The following is a 22,786-nucleotide window of genomic DNA, read 5'->3' as shown; positions in this document are numbered from 1 at the left end:
AGCTAAAACCTTTCTCCCTTTGACTTTTATTAGTACTAGCTCTGATGATATCTGGGGGCAATGTAACAAATCTAATCCTTCTGTCATGTGACAATCATACAATTTGAAGGTTGCTATCAGATCACCAAAACTCCTTTCCCTAGAAAAAATTCTTCAACTGATCCTCAAGATTTTGAATCCCTTTACCATTCTGGTCATGTGCTAACCTAGAAAATGCCCCTTTCCAAGATGTGACACCCACAACTACACACAGTGCTCCAGATGTGATCAGACCACATAACAATGAAAATGATACTTCCATTGTTCTGTACACTGTATTTTTATTGATGGAGTTTAAGATCATATTAGGTTTTTTTGGCTACCATAGCACACTGCAAATTCAATACTGAACTTACATCCACTAAGATACACTGAGATCTTTTTTCATACTAACTGCTTTTCAGCCAAATCTCCCCCATATTCTAACTACAGAGTTGATCTTTTTTTGCCTAAGTGCAGGAGTTTACAATTATTCCTTTTAAAATATAATCTTGTTAGTTTCATTCAACAGACTGGATAAACACTCAATAAGCCAGTGTTTGATAAACTCGAGAACATAAACTACTTAGGAAAGAACTCCTATTTTTCTTTTTTTTTAAGCAATCAGGGTTAAGTAACTTGCTCAAGGTTACACGGCCAGTTATTATTTTTGTGTGGGTGACAAGTATCGGAGGCCAGAACTAATCCCAGGTCTCCCAACACTGGGGCCAGCACTCTTACTCACTTCACCACCTGGCCGCCCCTAAGAACTCCTATTTTTTAAGAACTAACAGGAAAGGTAGAAGCATGACCTCCCAGCGGCTCCGGCTTCCACCATCCCCAATCAATGTAAAAAGGGGACTCTGAACAAATTTTGGAGCTGCAGAACCCACAAAATGACACAGAGAAGCTAACCTCCCACTGAGGACAGCCCGGCAGGCCAGCAGAAATCAGCCAGCTCAGCACTCTGGGAGCCCAGCCCAGGACCTCTGTGAGCTGGAGGTTTTAGCCCCACGGAGGGTCTGACCAGCCTCCAGCAGGAGGGACTCCAGATCAGCAGCAGCTGTGGCCATTTCCAGAATTATCAACAACAGATGCGAAGAACAAAGTGAGAGGTCAGTGCAGTCTGGACTTTGGGACCCAATAAGAGGGAGTACCTCAGCTTTTGCCCCCCGGGGTGAGAAGCTGCTGAGACACCAGCACAGGCAGCCAGCGCCATGTGGCAGCTTCAGCTCCTGGCCTGCAGAGTGTAGTGGGACCAACTGACCAGTCTGAGGGGTAACTGCTCTTGCTTTAACGTGCTTGGATCTGGATTGCAGTCTAGGGTGGAGGTGCTGGGGTGTGTGTCCAGCATGCCAGAGTGTGTGGAGACCTCAGAGAGGGCACCCATCTAATACCTCCAGCAGCTGAGAAAACCCCAGTGTTTGGGATGAAAGCTCCCCTGTCTGGTGGCAGAGTCCTACTGTGGCAAAAAGCCCAGGGATCAAGTGACTGAGGGACGACATAACCCAGCAAAGGAAACAAAGCAGACAGAAGATTCCAACATTAGACTCCTATTTTGGGGACAAAAAGGAGCAAAGCATGGAACAGGAGGAAGCCAATGAAGTCAGAACTCCTGCACCAAAAGCTTCAAAGGAAAATATGAGCTGGTTACAGGCCATAGAGGACCTTAAGAAGCAGGTAAGAGAAGCGGAGGAAAAATTGGGAAGAGAAATGAGAACAATGCAAGAAAATTACGAAATGAGAGTCAACAGCCTGACTGAGGAAAATAACAACTTAAAAAACAGACTAACTCAAATGGCAAAAGAGTCTCAAAAAGGCAACAAGGAGAAGAATGCCTTAAAAAGTTGAAATTGCCAGATGGAAAAAGAATCTCAAAAGCTCACTGAGGAGAATAATGGCTTCAGAATTAGACTGGAGCAAATGGAAGCTAATGACTTTATGAGAAATCAAGATGCTGTTAAGCAGATCCAAACAAATGAAAGAATAGAAGGCAATGTGAAATATCTCATGGGAAAAACCAATGACCTGGAAAATAGATCCAGGAGAGATAATTTAAAAATTATTAGACTACCTAAAAGCCATGATCAAAGTAAGAACCTAGAAATCATCCTCCAGGAAGTTCTCAAAGAAAACTGCCCTGATGTTTTAGAGCCAGAGGGCAAAATAGAGGTTGAAAGAATCCACCAATCACCTCCTGAAAAAGATCCCCAAAAGAAAACTCCTAGGAATATTATAGCCAGGTTCTGGAATTCCCAGATTAAGGAGAGAATATTACAAGCAGCCAGGAAGAAACAATATGAATATTGTGGAAACACAATCAGGATAACCCAGGATCTGGCAGCTTCTACACTGAGGGATCGAAGGGCTTGGAATATGATATTCCGGAGATCAAAGGAGCTGGGATTAAAACCAAGAATCACCTACCCAGCAAAACTGAGTATCATGTTTCAGGGGAAAATATGGTCATTCAGTGGAATAGAGTACTTTCAAGCATTCTTGATGAAAAACCAGAGTTAAATAGAAAATTTGACATTCAGATACAAGAAGCAAGAGAAGCATGAGAGGGTAAACAGGGAAAAGAAATCATAGGGAACTTATCAAAGTTGAACTATTAACATTCCTACATGGAAAAACAATAATTCTAACTGATGAAACTTTTCTCAGTATGAAAATAGTTGAAGGGAATAGAAATGTATACATATTTCTATATATGAAGGTATATGGGCATATTCACATATTCACATATGTGAATGTGCCTATATATGTTTACAGGTATACAAAGATAGAGGGCACAGGACCAATTTAACAGGAAGGGATGATACTTAAAAGGTGAAATTAAGAGGTGAGAGAGGAATATAATGAGAGAAGATGGGAAGAGACAGAATGGGGTAAACTATCTCATATAAAAGAGGCAAGGGAAAATGGTTACAATGGATGGAAAGAATAGGAAGGCAAAAGGGAATGGGTCAACCTTATTCCCATTGAATTTGGCTTGGGGAGGGAATGAAATACACACTAAATAGGGTATCTCACACTACAGGAGAGTAGGGGGGAAGAGGATGATGGAACGGAGGGCAGGGTGGGGGCAAGGGAAGTTGGAAGCACTCACCTTTGAAAAGGGACGGGATCAAAGTAGAGAAAAAAACAAGTGGGAGGTGGGATAGGAGGGAGGGAAATATAGTCAGTCTTTTACAATATATGTACTATGTTATTTTTTGCATTAGCCACACATGTACAATCTATAATGAACTGCTTATCTTCCCAGTAAGGGTGGATGACAACGGAAGAAGGGAATGAATCTGGAATTCAGTTTTAAAATCAAATGTTTAAATAGATATATATATATATATATATATACACACTATTATTAATACTTTTTACATGTAATTGGGAAATAAGATATACAGGCACTGGGGCATAGAGATCCACCATGCTCTATTGGAAAAGTCGAAAGGGGTATGGGAGAAAATATGCAAGAGAGCAGACTGGAGGAGGGGATATCCTGTGAGACTGCTATTTTGGGGCAGTGGGTAGGAGAAAAATGGGGAGAAAATTTGTAACTCAAAATCTGGCTGAAATGAATGATGTAAATCAGAAGTTAATAAAGCATTTGAAAAATGAAAAAAAAAAGAACAGGAGAACTGAAAAGCGCTGTGTCAAAAAATAGGCTTAGGTCAGCACTTTAAACCATTATATAATAAATTCTAAATGGATATTCAACATAAATATAAAAGGCTACACCATTTTTAAAAACTGAGGAAAAAATATGTGGGCATCTTTTATGACTATGGCTGGGGAGAATTCTTAAGCTAACAAGGGACAGAGATCACATTACATAAAATTGAAGATTCTGCATAAATAAAAATATTTGTATCAAAAATCTCTGCTAAAGGTCTGATATCCAAAATATGTAATGAATTAACACAAATATATAAGCCCAAGAGTCATTCCCCAATGGATAAGTTGTCAAAGGATACAAACAATTCTCAGAAGAACTGTAACCATATGAAAGAAGACTTCTCCAAATCATTAATATGAGAATACAATAAATCAAAACAACACTGAAGTTTTACTTTACACACCCAGCTATCTATCACAGAGAAAAAAGATGAAAATAGTCGAAGCTGAAGGGGCTACAGGAAGACACACAAATACAAAAAAATTCCCTATCACCTTCAAGACAGATACAAAATCCTCTGTCTGGACTCAAAACCTAGGGCGTTCCCCTCCCCCCCACCTCTTCTATCTTTCCAATCTTCTTACACTTTACTCCCCGTAAGAAATCTAATGGGACAGGACCTGCCTTTTCCCTCTTTTCTTACCAACCCAGTGCTTATCGAAGTGCCTGGGCATATAATAGGTGCTTAATGCCTAGTGGCTAATTATTAAGCTGGGCCTCAGAAAAAAATTGAGAAAATATACTTCCTTTCATTGCAGAGAGGAAGGACTATGGGTATGGAACATTTCATATGCTGTCAAACAAAGCTGATGTGTTTGCTCTACTACAACTACTTTTTAAAAAAAATCTGTTATACCTTTTGTTGATGTCCCTGGAAATAAACATTATGTAAAAACAAAAGTGTCACTTAAAATAATGTACTACTTTATAGTTACAATAGTTCATAAACTTGGTTAAAATAGGCTTAAATTAATGTCACCACCATTGGAAAAATTGTGTATCTGAACATATGCTAAAAAGTATTTTTGGATACACAAGCTATACATCATATTATACATAGTAAACAAGAATTTCTTCTGACATCCTTCCCTCTTTGTCCTGATCAATAATCTTCTTTTCTTTAATTCATAACCAGCATCAACTAGATCATTTGGGGATTAGTATCTAAATTTCCCTAAGCCAAACTAACACAAATGGTTTTGTTAATTAACATAAATTAACACAAATGGTTTTAAGACACAACCATTTACTGTGAAACAAGTTTGGGTTTTTTTAGAAGTCTGTTACATCTGTTACAAATCACAGCAACTACATATGATATGTAAACTCTACCAAATATTACACTTGAGTGAATATGTAACACACAAACCAAAAATCTTACCTTGATAAACTCTGCTCTTTATCTACAATAGACAAAGAAAAGAATTATGTCAAGATTTTCTATAAATTTATGACACCTGATAAAACACTGTAACAAAGTAGATATAACTGCTATTTTAAACTGACTGATATTGCTAATGTAGTATAGTATGTGAAACTACATAAATATACTTAGAGGATTTCTAAATTAAAAGCCTCTAGGCTCTAGGTTAACGTCCCTATTTCAGACATAAGGTCTGCTTATGTAACTATCAAATATGTACAAATAATTTGCAGAAAGGCAAGTTTAAACTTGTGGTAAAACAGAATTTCCCAACAATTAGAGGCTGCCTAGGAAAACAACAAAAGTTGGATAACTACTTGTCAATATATTTTTTAGAAAGAATTCTTGCTCAGTAATGAGTTGGACTATATATCCTCTGAGGTCCCACTTCTGAGCTTCTACAACATATCTTCCATATTCTGGAAAGTGGCAATTATTTTTATGGTAAGTACAGTTAATGCTTTACTTTATCTAAAGATCACTTATCCTGAAATCCAAGATAGCAAAGAACCATGAAGGAAGGACAAAAGAGAAAAGGAAAGAGGTTCAGTTCCCCAAATCACGAATTTCACTTATAGGAAAGGCCAACACACTTTCAACTCAAGGAATACTTTACACATGATTCTAACAAATTGATTAATTCATTTTTCATCCCACTTCAAATCAGAATAAGCAAAATGAAAACGAAGAAAGGTGAGCTGACAGCTAGACACTGTCATCCTAAGAGAGACAAGGAATAAGAGTAAATAACGAGGGATTAGATATAAAAACTATGAAAAGCAGAAACAAAGTTTTAAAAAATACTCTTTATTCTAGGGACATTTATTATTAGAGGCAAACAGTACTAAATGTATACCTCTGCAACACCTGAAGACAACATGGGTAAGATCTTAAGGAATGAAGGGGTTATATTCCCGAATTTGTTTTCTCATTGAAATTTAATTCAACAAACATTTATTAAGTACTGCCTGTATCGAAGAACTGTTCCCAAATCATCTAAGTCTATTTAGCCCACAAGAAACTCTCATTTTTTTAACTGGACTGTTTTTTCACTGTTATGGATAACTCCTAAATTGTGAAATTCCCTCTCACAAGCAAAGAGCACCACCTGTTCTGCACCTTATAGTTTTAAGAAAGTTGCCTGAGGGGATGAGAGGTGAAGATACTCAGGGGCACAAGGTAATGCAATATGTGTCAAAGGCAGGTCTTGTACTCAGATCTTTTTGGCCCCAAGGCAAGATCTCTATTTAAAACTACAATAAAGTGTCTCTCTTAATCTTATCAATAGTGCAGCAGAAACTACCTACCATTTACAACAACACTGTTTTGTTGAGAAAAATGCTTTCATAGTTCTTATTTGGGATGCCAAGACAGATCTTTCCCTGCTTAGATTTTCACCCAAAGATTTGTACCCAAAATTGTTGAAATTTTTTAAAATTGTTCTGGTACTTAAAGGGATAACTTCTCCAATTTAAGAAATTCATTTATGTAGACTAGTTCATTCCTTGAGAATCAGAAGTGAGAGGTATTAAATATAGATGGTATAATATCAGGTGGCAGGGTGGCACAGTGGCAAGCAAGGCTCAGAACCAGGAAAAGCCTGGGTTCAAGCCCCTCTCATACACAACCTGTCTGTGGAACTAAGTCACGTGCCACTCCACTACTGTCCTAGGCCATTCTGTAAATTGCAAAACGACTAATAATCTGCACTGGTCTGGGGCAAGGGTCTTAACCTAGAGCCCATGAATTTCAATTTTCTTTTTCTTTTTAAAATATTTTTATTGGTTGCATTTTGATAGCATTGGTTTCCTTTGCAATTCTGTATATTTTATTTATGCATTTAAAAATATGATCTGAGAAGGGGCCCACAGGCTTCACCAGACTGCCAGAGAAGCCCATCACACAAAATGATAAGGACCTCTGGTCCAAGGAGATGCCTTTATGGGAGACCATATGCCAATGAAATCCCAGGTCCATGGGAATTAGGACTTTATGAATTTCTATAGTGCTTCTCCATTATATATGGAAAAGAGGATCTCAGTTTCAAACATTAGAGGCAAATTCAGAGGTACTGCTTATAATATGCTATATGGATGTAAAAATATCAATTTCAAAATAGACAGACCTCTATGAACAGAAAGCTTTTCTGAACTGCCTGAAAAAATTCAGCAAGAGTCAATGAAGAATAGCAGAAAGTCAGTATCTGGTGTCAACCAAACTAGCACTTTAACTATGGTTCAGCAGAGCTTTCCTCCTTACTGTTCCTCAGATATAACACTCCATCTCCCATCTTAATGCCTAGCTGACTGGGATGTCCTCTTCACTTCCACCTTAATATTCATTTATTTGAGATTCAATTTAAGTACCACCTTTCAATGTGAAGCCTGCCAGTACTATGTCTCCCTCAATCCCCCACCAAAAAACCCCCAAACCTTTGTATTTATTTTATATATAATTATGTATCTACATGCCTCCCCTTGTAGACAGTTAAGTTTCTTAAGAGATGGGACTGTTTGATCCCATTTGTTTCTGTATCCCTAGTGCTTAGCACAGTGCCTGGAATACAGCAAGTACTTACTTAATAATGTTTGTTGGTGAAGTGATATAGTGATATAGTTTCATTACCTAAACTGTCACAACATTTTTATTTCAAGTTAAATTTTCAGCATTTTCTATAGTGAGCTGACCACCTTATATGTCTAGAAACTAAGTAACAGTTATGCAAAAGGACAAGAACCTAAAATATCGGAACTTATCACTAGCAATACAGATCATTTGTCAAGTCCTAATTGAAAGATGCTTAACGGGGTGGACAGGTGGCACAGTGAGTAAGAGTGCCAGCCCTAGCGTCGGGAGACCCGAGATCCGTTCCAGCCTCAGATACTTGGCACCCACACAAAATAACTGGCCATGTAATCTTGAGCAACTTACTTAACCCCAATTGTTTAAAAAAAAATGAAAGATGCTTAACTTTCACCCAGAAAGTACCACTGACTTTAATTACCACCAACATTTATAGCATATTTAGATGGGTATGAAGTATTTCCTTTGAAATAGTCACTGTGAATGGTATTTTTTGACATTTTCTCAGTAGCATACAGAGTTATATTTTCCACTAACATCATTCCCTAATGGTTGTTACAACAAAATTAAAGATCATTTTAAAGGGAGAGCTTGTGTTTCAAATTAGTCTGTGTTCACACATCAATAAAATGGAGAGAGAAAGAGGAGGTTAAAGGAGAAATACACCTTGCTGTTAGCAGAGTACTAAATATACTAAAATACTAATGTCTCGTGCAAATTTTACCTAAAAACAAATTCAAAATACTCACTGAAAGGAAAGTTCTCCAGAAGAAAATGGCAAATGAAGCAATTCCCAGTAAGACTGTAATAATTATAGGCTCCCAGGGCATTCCATGAAAATCAGGACCAGGTCGAAAATCCTCAGGCAATGTAGCAACCAACTGAAATATAAATGGTGGAAATGATGAACAAACTTGAGAGAAATTTCTCATGACATATTCACAATGAATCACAGCAATACTAAATCATATTTCCATCATTTTACACCGCCCCCCCTCAAAATTTCAATACTTCCACTGCCTACAAAATGAAGTTCAAATTCCTTGACTGCCTGGAATTCAGGGTCTTTACAATTTAAACAGAACCTACACAATGAGGCTTCTATAAAGGGAAAATGCTCTTTGTTGTCTCCTCAAAATACCTTTCAAATTTCCTTTTCTTTTCAAACTCCCACTCAAATTTCCCATGGCCATTCAAATTTCAATTTCCCTTTGACCATGCATGCTATTTCACTACCTCTTTGAGCCACCATTCCCAAACCTGGGAATGCCTAACTGCTGTTTCCCACGTGCTGTTATTATCATCATTGTTGTTATTATTATTATAACCACTAAGGTTGTTAGAGATCATTCCTTCCTCTGAATTTCTAGAGTACCTGTTGTTTAGACTACTTATATTAAATTGTTGACACCTTTTATTGTTATTTTTACACCTTAACTAGACTAAAAGTTTCTTGAAAGCATGAATCCTATCAAATTTTTTGTATGCCTTTCAAAGCAGAGAGAATATAATGCCATCTTTTTAAAAAATAAATGTTTAATGATAACTTTTATTCTTTAAATCACCATGATTTCTCCTAACATCCCTCCTCAAATAGTCGGGGGGGGGGGCAGAAAAAAATGCTCAATAAATATGCTGAATGATTCAGCCTCTTTGTATAAATCAAATACTAGGGAGTAAATAAGACTTCAAAAATGAAAATGTGAGTATATATCTCACATATATCTCATTAGCCCAGGTGGAAAATATGAAAGGACCACAAAGGAACCAGTAATTTCATTAATCAGGATAGAATCTCCAAAGTTCAGGTGAACATATTCTAAAAGTCTAAGACTCCATACTATATTAATAAAAAAGGTGAAAAGAAAAATATAGAGACAGATCTCATTACCTCACTTTAGCTAGACTGAACTGAAATAAAGTGAATATGTGAAATAGAGGTTTTTCAACTTTCCAGACATTCACAGATTCTTCCTTTTCTATACCTCTGGAAATGCACCAAATTTCTAACAATGGCTCCCATAGCAATGGCAGCCTATAACAATTATATGGGAGATAGGAGAGTGGGAGGGATTGTGGGGAATGTGTTTTTGAAACTCAAGTTTACCACATGTAAGGCACTGTGGTACGTCCTTATAATACAAACATAAAATGGAAGAGGCCCTAACCTCCAAGAGTTTACAATCTAATAAGGGAGTAAAACACATTCAGATATCCATAAAGCAGAATGAGATAACTACAAACATACAAACAAGATGCTATGGGAAGAGTGAAGAAGTGTAAATCACTTCCAGCTCAGAAGAGTTCAAGGCTAGAGGAGTTGGCATCAGAGAGGAGGGCTTTGGAAGAAGAAAAGGATTTCTACAGGCTGAGATGAAAGGAGAGTGAGTCCATTCCAAGCATAGGGATACATGGAAAGGGTAATTAATATTCCAGTTGGAATACAGTATACAGTACATGAATAAGAATTGTGTATTATCATAATGCAATTTTGTCTTACTTCCAAGATTAGGGAACACTATTTTCTCAATGCAGAGTGACAACTTTCCTGAAACTGCTTAAGAGTTTGCTAGGGTACTGAGAAGATGATTAACTTGCCCAAGATTCAAGAGACAGTCTATATCAGAGGAAGGACCTGAAAACACATGCCTTTCTGACTCAGGCCAACACTATAACCATTACAAGACACGGCCTGTCAGCAATGCAATTAAGAAAGTCAAATATATTTCAAATTCGGCCTCAGACACTTAACACAAAAACTAGCTGTGTGACCTTGGACAAGTCACTTAACCCCAACTGCCCTCCAAAAAGCAAAAAAAAAAAAGTCAAATATAATGAATAGAAACACAGAAAGACCTATGTGAAAAAATACATCTGAAGAAATCAGAATTAGAAAATCAAAGTCTGTTGAATTTAACTATATAAAGAACTGTAAGAATACATACATAAATGAACAAACATCATTAAGAGACATGGAGTTATAGTTTCTCATATATGTTGATATTCACTTTTCAAATATAAATTTCACTTGCCCATTTAAAGTTTTCATGCTTAAAGTTAATACACTCTTCAAAGAATTCAAATAAATGAGTGAAATATAAGTTCCTTTCTCACTTGAAGCCAAAATCCTAAATCACATACCTTTAACTTTTTTTTTTTTTAAAGCAATTGGGGTTAAGTAACTTGCTCAAGGTTACAAGGCCAGTTATTTCTGGGTGTGGTGCTAAGTATCTGAGCCTGGATTTGATCCCAGGTCTTCCAGACTCTGGGGCTGGTGCTCTTACTCACTGTGCCACCTGGTCGCCCCTAAGCAACTGGGGTTAAGTAACTTGCTCAAGGTTACATGGCCAGGTGTTTCTGGGTGGGTGCTAAGTGTCTGAGCCCCGATGCCATCCCAACTCTGGGGCCGGTGCTCTTACTTGCTGTGCTACCTGGCCACCCCCTTGAACTAACTTTTGACACCCACTAATGCCAGTTTCAAAACAAGTGCTCAAAAAAAAAAACTCTTAAGAAAAATAAAAACTGTTATGCAATATGGAAAAGCAGAATAACTTACATCAATAGTTATAGCCAAATAACCAAAGTATAACTTTTGGCTATCCCTCTTTTTTAGCTATTACGTGGAGTTAGTACTGAGCATTAATTTTATCTCCCCCTGAGATCTTTATAGTCTCAAGCACATAGAGTAGACTACCTAAAAACACAAAGATACTAAGAACCTTCCACTTTAAAAAAAATTAACCTTTGACTTGGTTTTCCAAACTTAATTCAAAATTTACTTTTGGGAGAGTACTGAAAAGGGAGAGGGGTAAAGGAGGAAGGAAAAATAGGAATTATATTAAACTCTAAGGTCACTGAGAAGCTATAAACATGTTTTCGTGGTGTGATATTACATTGAAAGAGCACTTGGATACATCTGGGTTTGAGTCCAAGCTCCAACACTATGAACAAGTACCCTCCTTCTGGGCTGTGGATTCTTTATTTGTAAAATAAGATTAAACCAGATGACCTCTATTGTCCCTTGTGGCTCTCAAGTTGTATAAAACAGCTGTCCTTAAGACCTTTTCAGAGGGTACATGAGGTCACAATGATTTCATAATATAAAGACTTTTAAATTCCTAACATACTGCATACTTATGGATAGATAAATATAACCCACATAAAAGTTCTTTGGGGATAGGGAGGTCGTCAATAATTTTTAAGAGTATAAAGTGGTCTCGAAACCAAAAAGTTTGAGAACTACTACTATAAAGCTCTCTACCTGTAATTCATGTGGTATGTAAAATACAGTGTACAAATAGCATGTAAAAAAAAAACCCAACCCAAAAGTATTAAGCCTGGTTTCCTAGGGACTTCATGAATTAAGGACAGAGCTGTCTAGGCATCATACTTGGCTCTTGGGCCAACTCCTGAGTGTACACCATACCAGATTAAAATGTAACTGGGAAATGTTAAAATAAATACAAATGCAATACAACACAGATGTTAATTTTTGGTTTTCAAATCCCACAATCTTCCATTTGAGTTTGATACCAATGACCTACGCCAGAGCATTTTTTCTGATAGACTCATTTTGTGATTTAGAGTTTTACCTTATCCCCTTTAAATCAAAGAGAGAAGTGAGGGAAAAGCTTTTAATCAAGTGCTAGGAACTTCTTTTGTCAGTTTGAAGGAAGAGGAGATTGTGTTTTATTAACATCGATTTCTATCCCTTTCATATTTTTTAAAATGTTACACAGCAAATGCAGGAAATACAAAGGAAAACAGAAAAACCTTCCAACTCATTCTTACAAGTCATTGACCTCAGGATAAAAAAATTTCTGCACTATCTTAAAACATTTTAAGATCACAAAATAATAGAGATCAGAGATTTAAAACTAAAACTTTAGTTCTAGGAAACATTATTTACCTCTCTACTTTCATGCTGAGAGCAAAACATTTATTGATTCAGCATGAATTTAACTTCTGTGGATGTAGATGATCCTCAAAGGAGTAGGAACAGAATAAGTATCAAAATCAAGATCACAATGAAAATAACGCTAACTTCCAAAGACAAAACAAAAAGTCTCCAAGATTTCCTTGTCTTTTGGTTTGATCTGCACTTAAAGTTTCTTTTTGGAACTCGCAGAGATACATGCAACTGATCCCTTAACGACTGGTTCCAGATAGGTGTCCCCAATTTTAAATAAATTCTTTCTTCAAAACTCTATTCCTGAACTCTATCCATTTTCCTTGAAAACACAGGATAGGATATATATACATCGGCGTTCCTTGTGAAAGCAACACGCACACACACCCTCTGCCAACAGCACACTCCTTCCTCAATACACACACACATATACATACAACACACACCCCCAACACACACACATCATACACACAGCCCTGGGACAACAGCATGCTTCTTCCTCAAGACACACACAAACACACACACCCCATACACACAACAACCCCCAACACACACACACAAAACCCATACACACTACAAACACAGCCCTGACAGCAGTAAGCTCCTTCCTCAAGACACACACACACACACACACACAAACACAGCCCTGTGACAGCAGCACGCTTCTTCCTCCAGCCGGCACAGGGAAGCACCCGTCTCTTTATCCAGGAAGTGGCCAAGGCCACCTCCACAAAGCACCGGCCTCTCGGCCAACCTTTCCCCCGGGAGCAGGCCCCTCCTTCCGGATCTCCGGGGCACCTGCCCCTGCCAGTCCGCTCCTCCTGGCACCCCACCCCCACAGCAAGGCCTCTCCGCCCCACCCTCCCCCGTCCCAAGGGGGTTCCTGTGGTCACCTCCAGCAGCTTGGCCAGGAGGGCTGCGTACAGCACAGACAAGGGGCCCAGCAGGTCGGGGGTCCCCGTGGTGGGGACCAAAGGCTCGGTCGGGGCCGGCCCCGTCTCCATAGCCCCGGTGGTGAGGTTGGAGCACGGTATGCCCACTCAGCCCCGAGCGGCAACGACCCTCCAGGGTCTGAGATCCCCCACCGCGACTTCCTCCTCCTCGATGCCCAGGTCAGGTCAGCGAAGAGTGAACTTTGCCACCTCTCGTCTACCCTTCCCTCGCTGAGCAAGAACACGTCAACCGGACCAGACCTGACCCTAAGCCGGTCTTGGCCCCGCCCAAGTGCTATAGCATCAACAATAGCCGCCACCACCGGCGTACCAACCAAAGAGCGCGACACTCTCGAGGGGGGAGGGGCCGGTCAGAAGAAATCAACTGTAGGACTGGGAGGGGGAGGAGAAAAAAAAACTGCCATTCTAACCGATACCAGACGAAACCATAGTGAGAGGGGGAGGCTTAGCACTCCAAACTCACAGAGCCAAAAAGAGGCGGGGAAAACCCCCGAACGAGTCCGAGGGAGGGGCTGTGGAACCAATCAGAGAGCCGGTGCCCAGGGGGCGGAACTGGAGAGTAGGGCCTAGCTCTAACCCCTTAGGGACTTGTAGCAACTTCCTCCCCACCAGAAAATCAGAAAATGTCAGGATTCGATCATGGCAGGGACATTAAAGAAAGCAAATTACTATCAACTTTGCCATTTTACCCTAAAGATCATGGGCTCTTTCCCTCGAACTTGCAGCTGAAACCTTCCATAAGTGTTAATCTCCCCCATTAGAAAGGGAGCTCCAGGAGGGCATTGCCTGTCTCTCTTTTCTCTTGGTATCCCCAGGACTTTGTACACAGCCAGCGCTTAATAAGTGCTTTATTTATTCTCCCAGTTATAACTGCTTCCCTTCAAAATTACTGCTACCCACCTAGACTCGTATACCCTACCTCTCTTGAAGCTCCCGCCTACAGACCCCTTAACCTCGCCCCCCATACCCCACCCCTCCAAGTACTAGTCGGTCCACTGACTCTGGCCTCCGGGATTTTTTACGGCGGTTCAGGGGTCTGCACTACTTGTGCCTTATCCCCGATTATTATGTTGTTTGGCCTCCTTCCCATCCCAGCTAAAATCCCACCTTCTTCAGCAAGGCTTTGCCAATCCCCCCAAATGCCTTCCCCTCCACCATCGCCAGCTTATCCTGTATTTATCTCGTTCCTCCATAAATGTTTTCATGCTGTCTCGTTAGACGGGAGCTCCGTTGAGAACCGACTGCCCTTTGGCTCTCTTTGAATCCTCAGTGCTTACATATAGCAGGCACTTTTAATAAATGTTTAGTGACTGACTGACTGGAAACTCCTACAAATGCACTTGTACAGCATCCTATGAATAAAGCATTCATTAAGTGTTTATTATGTGCAAAACACTGCTAAGACCAGGAGTTTTTAACCTAGGGATTCTGACAACTCTTGTTTCAATATAATTAGTATTCTTTATAATCCTACATATTTTGTGCATTTAAAAACATTCTAAGGAATCCCCGAGGTTTCACCAGACTGCCAACGGGGTCTATGACACAAAAAGTGTTAAGAACCCCTGCTGTGGGGTCTCGGAGCGTTACCCAGAACACTGAGAGGTGGCCACACAGCTAGCATGCATCAGAGGGCAGACTAGAACCTAGGTCTGAGGATAGCTCTCTCCGCTATGCCATCTTGACTCTTGGCTTGATCATAGTAGTGCTTGATAAAGGTTGGATTGACTCTTTAATTAATTAATTAATCTCTCTGGACATTAGTTTCCTAATTTATGAAAGGAGAGTTGGAATAGAAGGATCTTTAAGTACCTTTCAACTCTAAATCTATGGGAAGGAGGGAAGATAGAGAGGAGAGGAGAGGGGAGGTTAAGGGAGGGGAGGGGAAAGAGGGAAGGGAGGGGAGGGGAGGAGAGGGAAAGGGAGAGGAGGAAGAAAAGAGGAAAACCACCTCAAACTGCCACAATGAGCAAGAATCCTTCAGGCCATAATCCTACTTTTAATGAGACTAGGTTGCTCCAGCATTTTCCCTCGATAAAAGAGGGTTAAAGAGCTCCCACTGAAAGAAACCAAAAACTCCTCCCTTAGAATAATGTTCTAATTTCTGTGAGAGGCTTCCTTTAACCATCCCCAACAAGTCTTTGTCATTATCCTTTCCTGACTTCCTATTGTACTAACTGTCCCCAACTCAAATTTTTCTAATGTCTTCCCCCCAGGGTCTTTTTACCTATCCAAGTTCAACCCCTTCAGAAACAGTTAAAAGCTAAAAAAGAGAAATCACTAAAATATAAAATAGCCCTTAAAAAAAGAGAAAAACAATAAAACTGATCAACAATTAACGTATTTAATCTAAAAGGAGAGAGAAAATCAAAATACTAACATTAGAAATAATAAGAGGCAAAAAAACCTGAATCTATACGCTTTGACTTTAATCAAACACCACTTCTACTTAAGTCACTGCCATTAACTTGGGAAATGAACATCTATCTAAGAAGATGGTATGTAAGACTGGGGTTTGGATTTCTCCTCTATATGTAAAATATAGGCATAGCAAATTCCTGGCAAAAGATAAAGGGGGACCTTGGGGATGGAGGTGGGGGGAAGGCTAGTAAGAATGAATTTGCCTAGGGTCTGCAAATCTGATCAAAGGGTTTTTTGTTGTTGTGGTAGTCTTTTAATGACAGAAAAAGAATATCTCCTAAGCATCAGACTAGACACAATAGAGTACATTAAGGAATGAATAGCAGATGAGAGTCCTAGAAATCACTCCTAGAATCACAAAATCTAAGAAAAAAAAAAAACAATGATGAAATCCAAGAGTAAAATCCCAGGGACTAAAATTCTATGGTTAAAGTTAGCCTGAGATGAATAGGAAATTCTGAAAATGTCAAGGAATACAATTCAGAAGTGGGGTGAGGTGGGGAACAGTCGTCTACACAGTCTAATGTGGATGTACAGGGAACTCAGCAATAAGCACAGATCTTTGAAAGTTAGATCCAGATGGTAGAATGAGGACAGGCTAACAAAAACGCAATATAAGATCCTGTTGAGGACCACAGACAAGTGGAACTGGGTCCCTGATGGCTGAACAAGGCCTCTCAGGTGTTCCAGCCTGCTGATCACCTGGACTGGTTCCCTGTCCCCCAGGAAACATACAGGTGTGAGGATTAGGTCCTCAAGATAAGCATGGCATTTACACCCACTGCCTGGGACAAAGAATTATGAAATGTGCACAGGGGAAAGCAATTAAGAAACATCCCATAAAAGCCTGGACAGAGAGTAATAAAGTTGGCTCTTCACTTTCACCATGGGGACAGTCCCCATCTCTTTTTATACACTAGCAGGCTCTGGGTCAGTGATTCTTTCTCAGGCCTGTCTGAGGACAACAGGGCTCCCTCTCTTTCAGGACTCCCCAAAATTGGCTCCCCACAAGATCCTATTGTGGTACTATAATAATAGTGTCAGGAGTGTTAAAACTCAGAATATCACTGGGCTGGCAAGAGAAGGCAAGGCCCACAGTAGAGTCTTGGCCCTTGTTGGGGGGAAAGAGGACAATCAAAGAAGAAATAGGCAGAGACCTTGTGGTGCAGCCTTTGGGGGATTAGTGACAACTGATAACAGAGAAAAAAGACAGCTACTTAATTCATACTTTAGTTCGATTTGCTCTTCCAAGGGGAATGGCCTTCTCACTGAAAATGACAGGACAAACATGCCTAATGGAGAGTTGGTACCCAAGCTGAATAGAGAATATAATAAAAAAGCCAACGGCTGTCCTTGACAAATTCAAGTTGCTCTGGTGGATGTTATAACAGAGCTTCTGTCAATGGTATCTGAAAGGTTTAATGGAGGAGGGGGGATTGGAGGTCAAATGGTGACAAATTTTGTATTTTGTTTTTTTTAATAGGAAAAAGTAGGCTCTACAGAGTATAGGTGAGTTTGATTTGAATTTCCAGGAAATTTCTAGCATTGATCACTAAAGAAATGATTAGTGAGGATCGAAGAAAAGGATCAAAAGTAGGTCATACCTGGCTAACCTTATTTCTCTCTCTCTTTTTTTAAACAGCATTCCCATAAAATTTGTAGATCAGAGAAATGCTATATAGATGACATAGTTTACTTAAATTTTAGCAAAGTGTGGGATAAAGTATCCCATAATAGTTTTGTGGGTAGGAAGGAAAAATGTAAAGGAATACTATTAGATAGATTTAGGACTGGTTCTATGGTCAGACTCGAAAAGTAGTCATTAAAACTTAGTTTGATATCAACTTGGAAGGTCTCCAATGGAGTCCCCCAGGAATTTATTCCTGGACTTAAACTGTTTAGCATTTTTATCAATGACTTCAATAAAGGGATGATGGAATACTTATCAGGCTTATAAATGACATCAAGCTAGGAAGGAACACAAATGCCCTGGATGATAGGCCCTTTCTTCAACATCCAGATTATTTTCTTCCCCTATTAGAATGTAAATCAGTCAATCAAGCATTTATTAAGTGCCTACTATATTCCAGGAACTGTGCTAGGCCCTAGGGATACAAATTGTTATATAAAATATTTTATCCCTCTTGTCCAGTAACACAATAGGTATGTAGAATTATACATACTAATTTATTGATCCTTCAGTAACTGGGGTTACTATTAGTACCTTTTTTTTTAAGGGCTGAAATATCTGATTTCACTAATCTGTATGTTAAATTTAGATATCTTAGGGTGAACAGATGAGAGCTTTTAATTTACTATGACATGCTGGTATTGTAGAAATATCACTGGACTAACAGATAAGGGGATCATAAGATGTTTTACTTAAAAAGTAGCACTTGAGCTGAGTCTTGAAGGAAACTAGGGATTCTAAGATGGTCAGGTGAGGGGGGAAGTACTTTCTATGCATAGGGACAGTCAGGGAAAAGGCATGTAGATAGGAGATGAGGAACGGTAAGAAGATGGGTTTATCTAGACTTCAGAGCACATGAACGGAAGCAAGGTGCAATAAGGCTGGAAAGGTAAGTTGGAGCAAGTTGTGAAGGGCATTAGATGCCAATCGGAGGAAATTATATTTGATCCTAGAGATGAAAGAGAACCACTGGAGTTTATTAAGTAGGGGAATAAAATAGACCTAAGCTTAAGGAAAATCAAGGTATGAACTTAGGGTTTATGTTTTGTTGTTGTTGTTGTTTTGTTTTATTTTATTTTATTTGCTTTTTGGAGGGGAGAAGGTAGAGCAATTGGGGTTAAGTGACTTGCCCAAGGTCACACGGCTAGTTTTTTGTATTAAGTGTCTAAGACTGAATTTGAACTCGGGTCTTCCTGACCTCCAGGGCTGGTGCTCTATTCACTGTGGCACCTAGCCACCCCAAATTTAGGATATATGAATAGACAAAAGAGGACCAATGCAACAGATGTTGAAGAGGAAGAAAAGAGATTTTGTAGCTGTTTAGATATACAGTGGGAGTAACAGTGAGTGAGGAGTACAATCATGAATCGGGAGTTTCTATGACTGGAAGGATGATGGTTTCCCCTACAGAAATAGCAAAGTTTGGAATAAAGGAGTGTAAGAGGGGAAAGATAAAGGAATTCTGTTTTTTGGGTTTTTTTAAAAGCAACTGGGGTTAAGTAACTTGCCCAAGGTTACATGGCCAGTTATTTTGTGTGGGTGTTAAGTATCTGAGGCCGGAACTGTTCCTGGGTCCTCCCCACTCTGGCACTCTTACTGCACCACCTAGCCGCCCCAGGAATTCTGTTTTGGACATATTGATTTTGACATGCCTATGCCTATTTATTGGTTAATTATAAGATTTATTAATTTGGTATTAATAAAATTAAATATTAATGGTATTCACCATCATCATTACTGAAAAAATGACAAGCAGCTTGATGGATAGAAGGCTAGGTTCTGAGTCAAAAAGATGAAAGTTGATGCTCCATTTCAGTCATGTTCTGGTTATGTGACCCTGGACATGTAACTTAAATCTCATTGCCCCAGAGCAAGCTCTATAAGACAGGGGTTCTTTTTTGTGTTGTGGAACCTCATAGGACCCTTCTCAAAATAATACTTTCAAATACATATAAAATAGATAGGAATTACAAAGGAAACCAAAAGTATATTTTTTCTTATCTAATTCCATGGACCCCATAAAATATCTCCATGGATCCCTTCAGGGTCCTTGGGGTCCCAAGTTAAGGACCTCTACTCTAAAATTATAATTTGTGGAAGGGATTTTATTATTAGAAATTCCCAACACGAACAAAGACACAGATCCAGACCCTCTCCCTACCCCACCCCATGCTCCCCAGTATAGCTCACTGAAAATGTAATGATGAAGGAGGCAGGATTGTACAATGGAAAGAACACTGGTACAATAATCAAACTGGGGGGGAGAGGGAGGCTTGGCTAGATGGTGCAGTGAACAGAGCACCAATAGACACCACCTGGAATCAGGAGGACCTTTGTTCAAATCTGGCCTCAGACACTTAACACTAGCTTTGTAATCTTGGGCAAGTCACTTTACCCCAATTGCCCTGCCTTCCCCCCTCCAAAAAACAAAACAAAAAAACAAAGAATCAAACTGGGATCAGATTCATATTCTACCTCCAGTTTTTATTACCTTTGTGACCTTGGGCAAACACCTAATCTCCCTGGACTTCATCTATGAAATATGAGGTTGGGCTAGATGGCTTTTAAGATTCCTTCCACTTCTAGGTATATTATCTCTGATCCTAATCTTTAAGAGGACAGAAGAATGTAATGTAAAAAGTGTTGGCTGTGGAGTCAAATGGCTCTGGGTAAGTTGTTTCCCTTCTAAAGGCTTGAGTTTCCTCCTCTCTTCAACTAAAGCCTTAAACTGACATTATTTCTAAAGACCCTTTCCTGTGATAAATCTATAACCCATGATGATACCATGAAGAAAACACTGAAAATGTGTGACTATTATTAACAGTTTCAAAAGGCCATTTCCAAAGTCAGGAGAGATGCTTTTCAGTGTGAGCACTTTCATAAGATTATAGATTTGGTGCTAGATAGAACCCAAGCAGTCATCTAGTCCAACTTCTTCATGATGAGAAAACTGAGGCCAAGTGATATGAAGTGATGTGTTCAAGTTCACACGGGCAATGTAAAGTGAAGAACACGAAGAAAGAGCACTACATCCTCCTGGGACTCTCCTGGCTCTTCATGGTCTCGTACTGACTTCTGGCCAGTCCAAAGTCCCTCACTCTTCTATCCCAATCAATTCGATTTCTTTTTTCTTTTTTTAAGCAATCGGGGTTAAGTAACTTGCTCAAGGTTACACGGCCAGTTATTTCTAGGTGTGGTGCTGAGTATCTGAGCCCAGATTCAATCCCTAGGTCATCCCGACACTGGAGCCTGTGCTCTTACTCACTGTGCTACCTGGCTGCCCCTCAATCAATTCAATTTCAACAATCAATTAGGAAGCAACAAATATGTTCCCTTACCTAGGTGATCATGATTCAGAGAAAACAAAACAAAACTGAATGTCTCTGTACTCTAGGAGCTCGTTTTTATTCTACTGGCCTACCCATTGAGAAAATATTCCAGAATTTCTTGCCAATTATCAATTTGTTATTACCTCCTCTCCACATTGGGAAGATGTCAGCAGGCCAAGAAAAGAAATGATCAGATTAGGGCAGTTCATAAGTGTGAATAACAGGGGCTCAATTATACCAAGGATATTTGGCTTTTTAAGGATCTCTCTCCTTTTTTTTTTTTTTTTTTGGAGGGGAGAAGGCAAGGCCATTGGGGTTAAGTGACTTGCCCAAGGTCACACAGCTAGTAAGTGTCTGAGGCAAGATTTGAACTCAGGTCCTCCTGACTCCAGGGTTGGTGGCTCTATTCATTGGGCTACCTAGCTGCCCCTATTTGTGTTTTTAAAAGATAAATTAGTCAACTGAATGAAAGGAAGATAGAAAATATAGAGAAGAGAGAATGTTTTTGACAAAGGACCCTGAGTTCTGCCTCTTAAAGACCTTTCTCTTACCAGACATAGGGATTAATAACTCAACACTCCACTTCTAGAAATTTACCCAGACCTAGATTATACAGGAAAGCAAAATTACTAACATCAGCAAATACCAGTAATGGGAGCAGAACCCTAAAAAAACCTCAGGTATTTCACCTTTCATAACATGCCTCTATTTTGCCCCTAAAATGTCAGTTCTGAATAAAAACAACAAAAGCATAATAAAACCTGTAAAGTATTTCAAGTTCTACCTTCTAAATTTCCTTTAGATTATCAAGATCTTTTCAGAGCTATTAAGCTAGGCACTTGTTGAAAGCCCTTTATGTTCAAAATATACTTAAATAATCATAATAATCCATAAGCCACTTGGAAAGTTAATGTCATACTTACCATCTCAGTATATTGTTTTATGCTTTCTTTTGCTACAAGACTTGCACTCTTCATAGCTGCAAGAATTGGTGGCATCTCTGGATTTGTTTCTAGTTGTTCTGTATCCAAAGGAGTATCTTCTGTGGAAACCATTCCTCCAGGATGCTGTTCTGTATCTAAAGGAGTTTCTTCTGTGGAAACTATTTCTAGAGGATGTTTTTCTGTATCCAAAGGAGTATCTTCTAATGAAGTCATTCCTAGAGGAAGAAAATTAACTTAAAATGTAACATAGTTTATATGTGGTATTTTAGAATGTGTAGTTTTTACTTATTTAAACAATTCCCAACATAAGTTCATCCTTAGATGTACGACACTCCTGACATGCAGCTAGAACCTCTGAGTTCTCATGAAGGTCCCTAAAATTTAATTATAGAATAAACAAATTTCTATCTCCCTTTTAACGAAGGGCTAGTTGAATACTATTAATCTCTAGGAGAGAAAAGGCAAGACAACTTTTGTATTATCCCCAAGGAAAAAGAGTCACAAAATTAACCCTCAAGACAATAGATTCATTCATAATTAAATATCATTAGTAAGATAGATGGGCAGCAGGTGGCACAGTGAATAGAATGCCAGGAGTGGAGACGGGAAGATTCATCTTCCTGAGTTCAAATCTTATTGCAGGTACTTACTAGGTGTGTGACCCTGAGCAAGTCACTTAAAAACTATTTGCCTCAGTTTCCTCATCTGTAAAATGAGCTAGAGAAGGTAACGACAAGCACTCCAGTATCTCTGCCAAAAAAAACCCAAATGGGGTCACAAAGAGTTGGAAGTTTATGTAGTATTTTACCAAACTATGTGGAGTTTTCCAATATA

The 22,786-nt window shown here is 39.2% G+C and overlaps 1 protein-coding gene across 1 annotated transcript in view; it reads right to left on the bottom strand.

Moving 5' to 3' along the window:
- Nucleotides 1-22,786, bottom strand: part of MIA3 (MIA SH3 domain ER export factor 3) — a 70,498-nt gene that overhangs the window by 26,977 nt on the left and 20,735 nt on the right. The window contains exons 5-7 of the mRNA XM_069102816.1: nt 21,932-22,167; nt 8,456-8,587; nt 5,082-5,103 (exon numbers count right to left, since the gene is read on the bottom strand). Coding sequence (XP_068958917.1) covers nt 5,082-5,103; nt 8,456-8,587; nt 21,932-22,167 — 390 coding nt within the window. The remainder of the gene's footprint in view (nt 1-5,081; nt 5,104-8,455; nt 8,588-21,931; nt 22,168-22,786) is intronic.

Source organism: Petaurus breviceps, unplaced genomic scaffold (genome assembly GCF_028583685.1).
Source record: "Petaurus breviceps papuanus isolate PSGF00001 unplaced genomic scaffold, PetGlider_PUasm1.0 557, whole genome shotgun sequence".
In the NCBI taxonomy this organism is placed as follows: domain Eukaryota; kingdom Metazoa; phylum Chordata; class Mammalia; order Diprotodontia; family Petauridae; genus Petaurus; species Petaurus breviceps.
The sequence above is the reverse complement of the archived record's forward strand: the minus strand, read 5'-3'. Positions and strand labels throughout refer to the sequence as shown.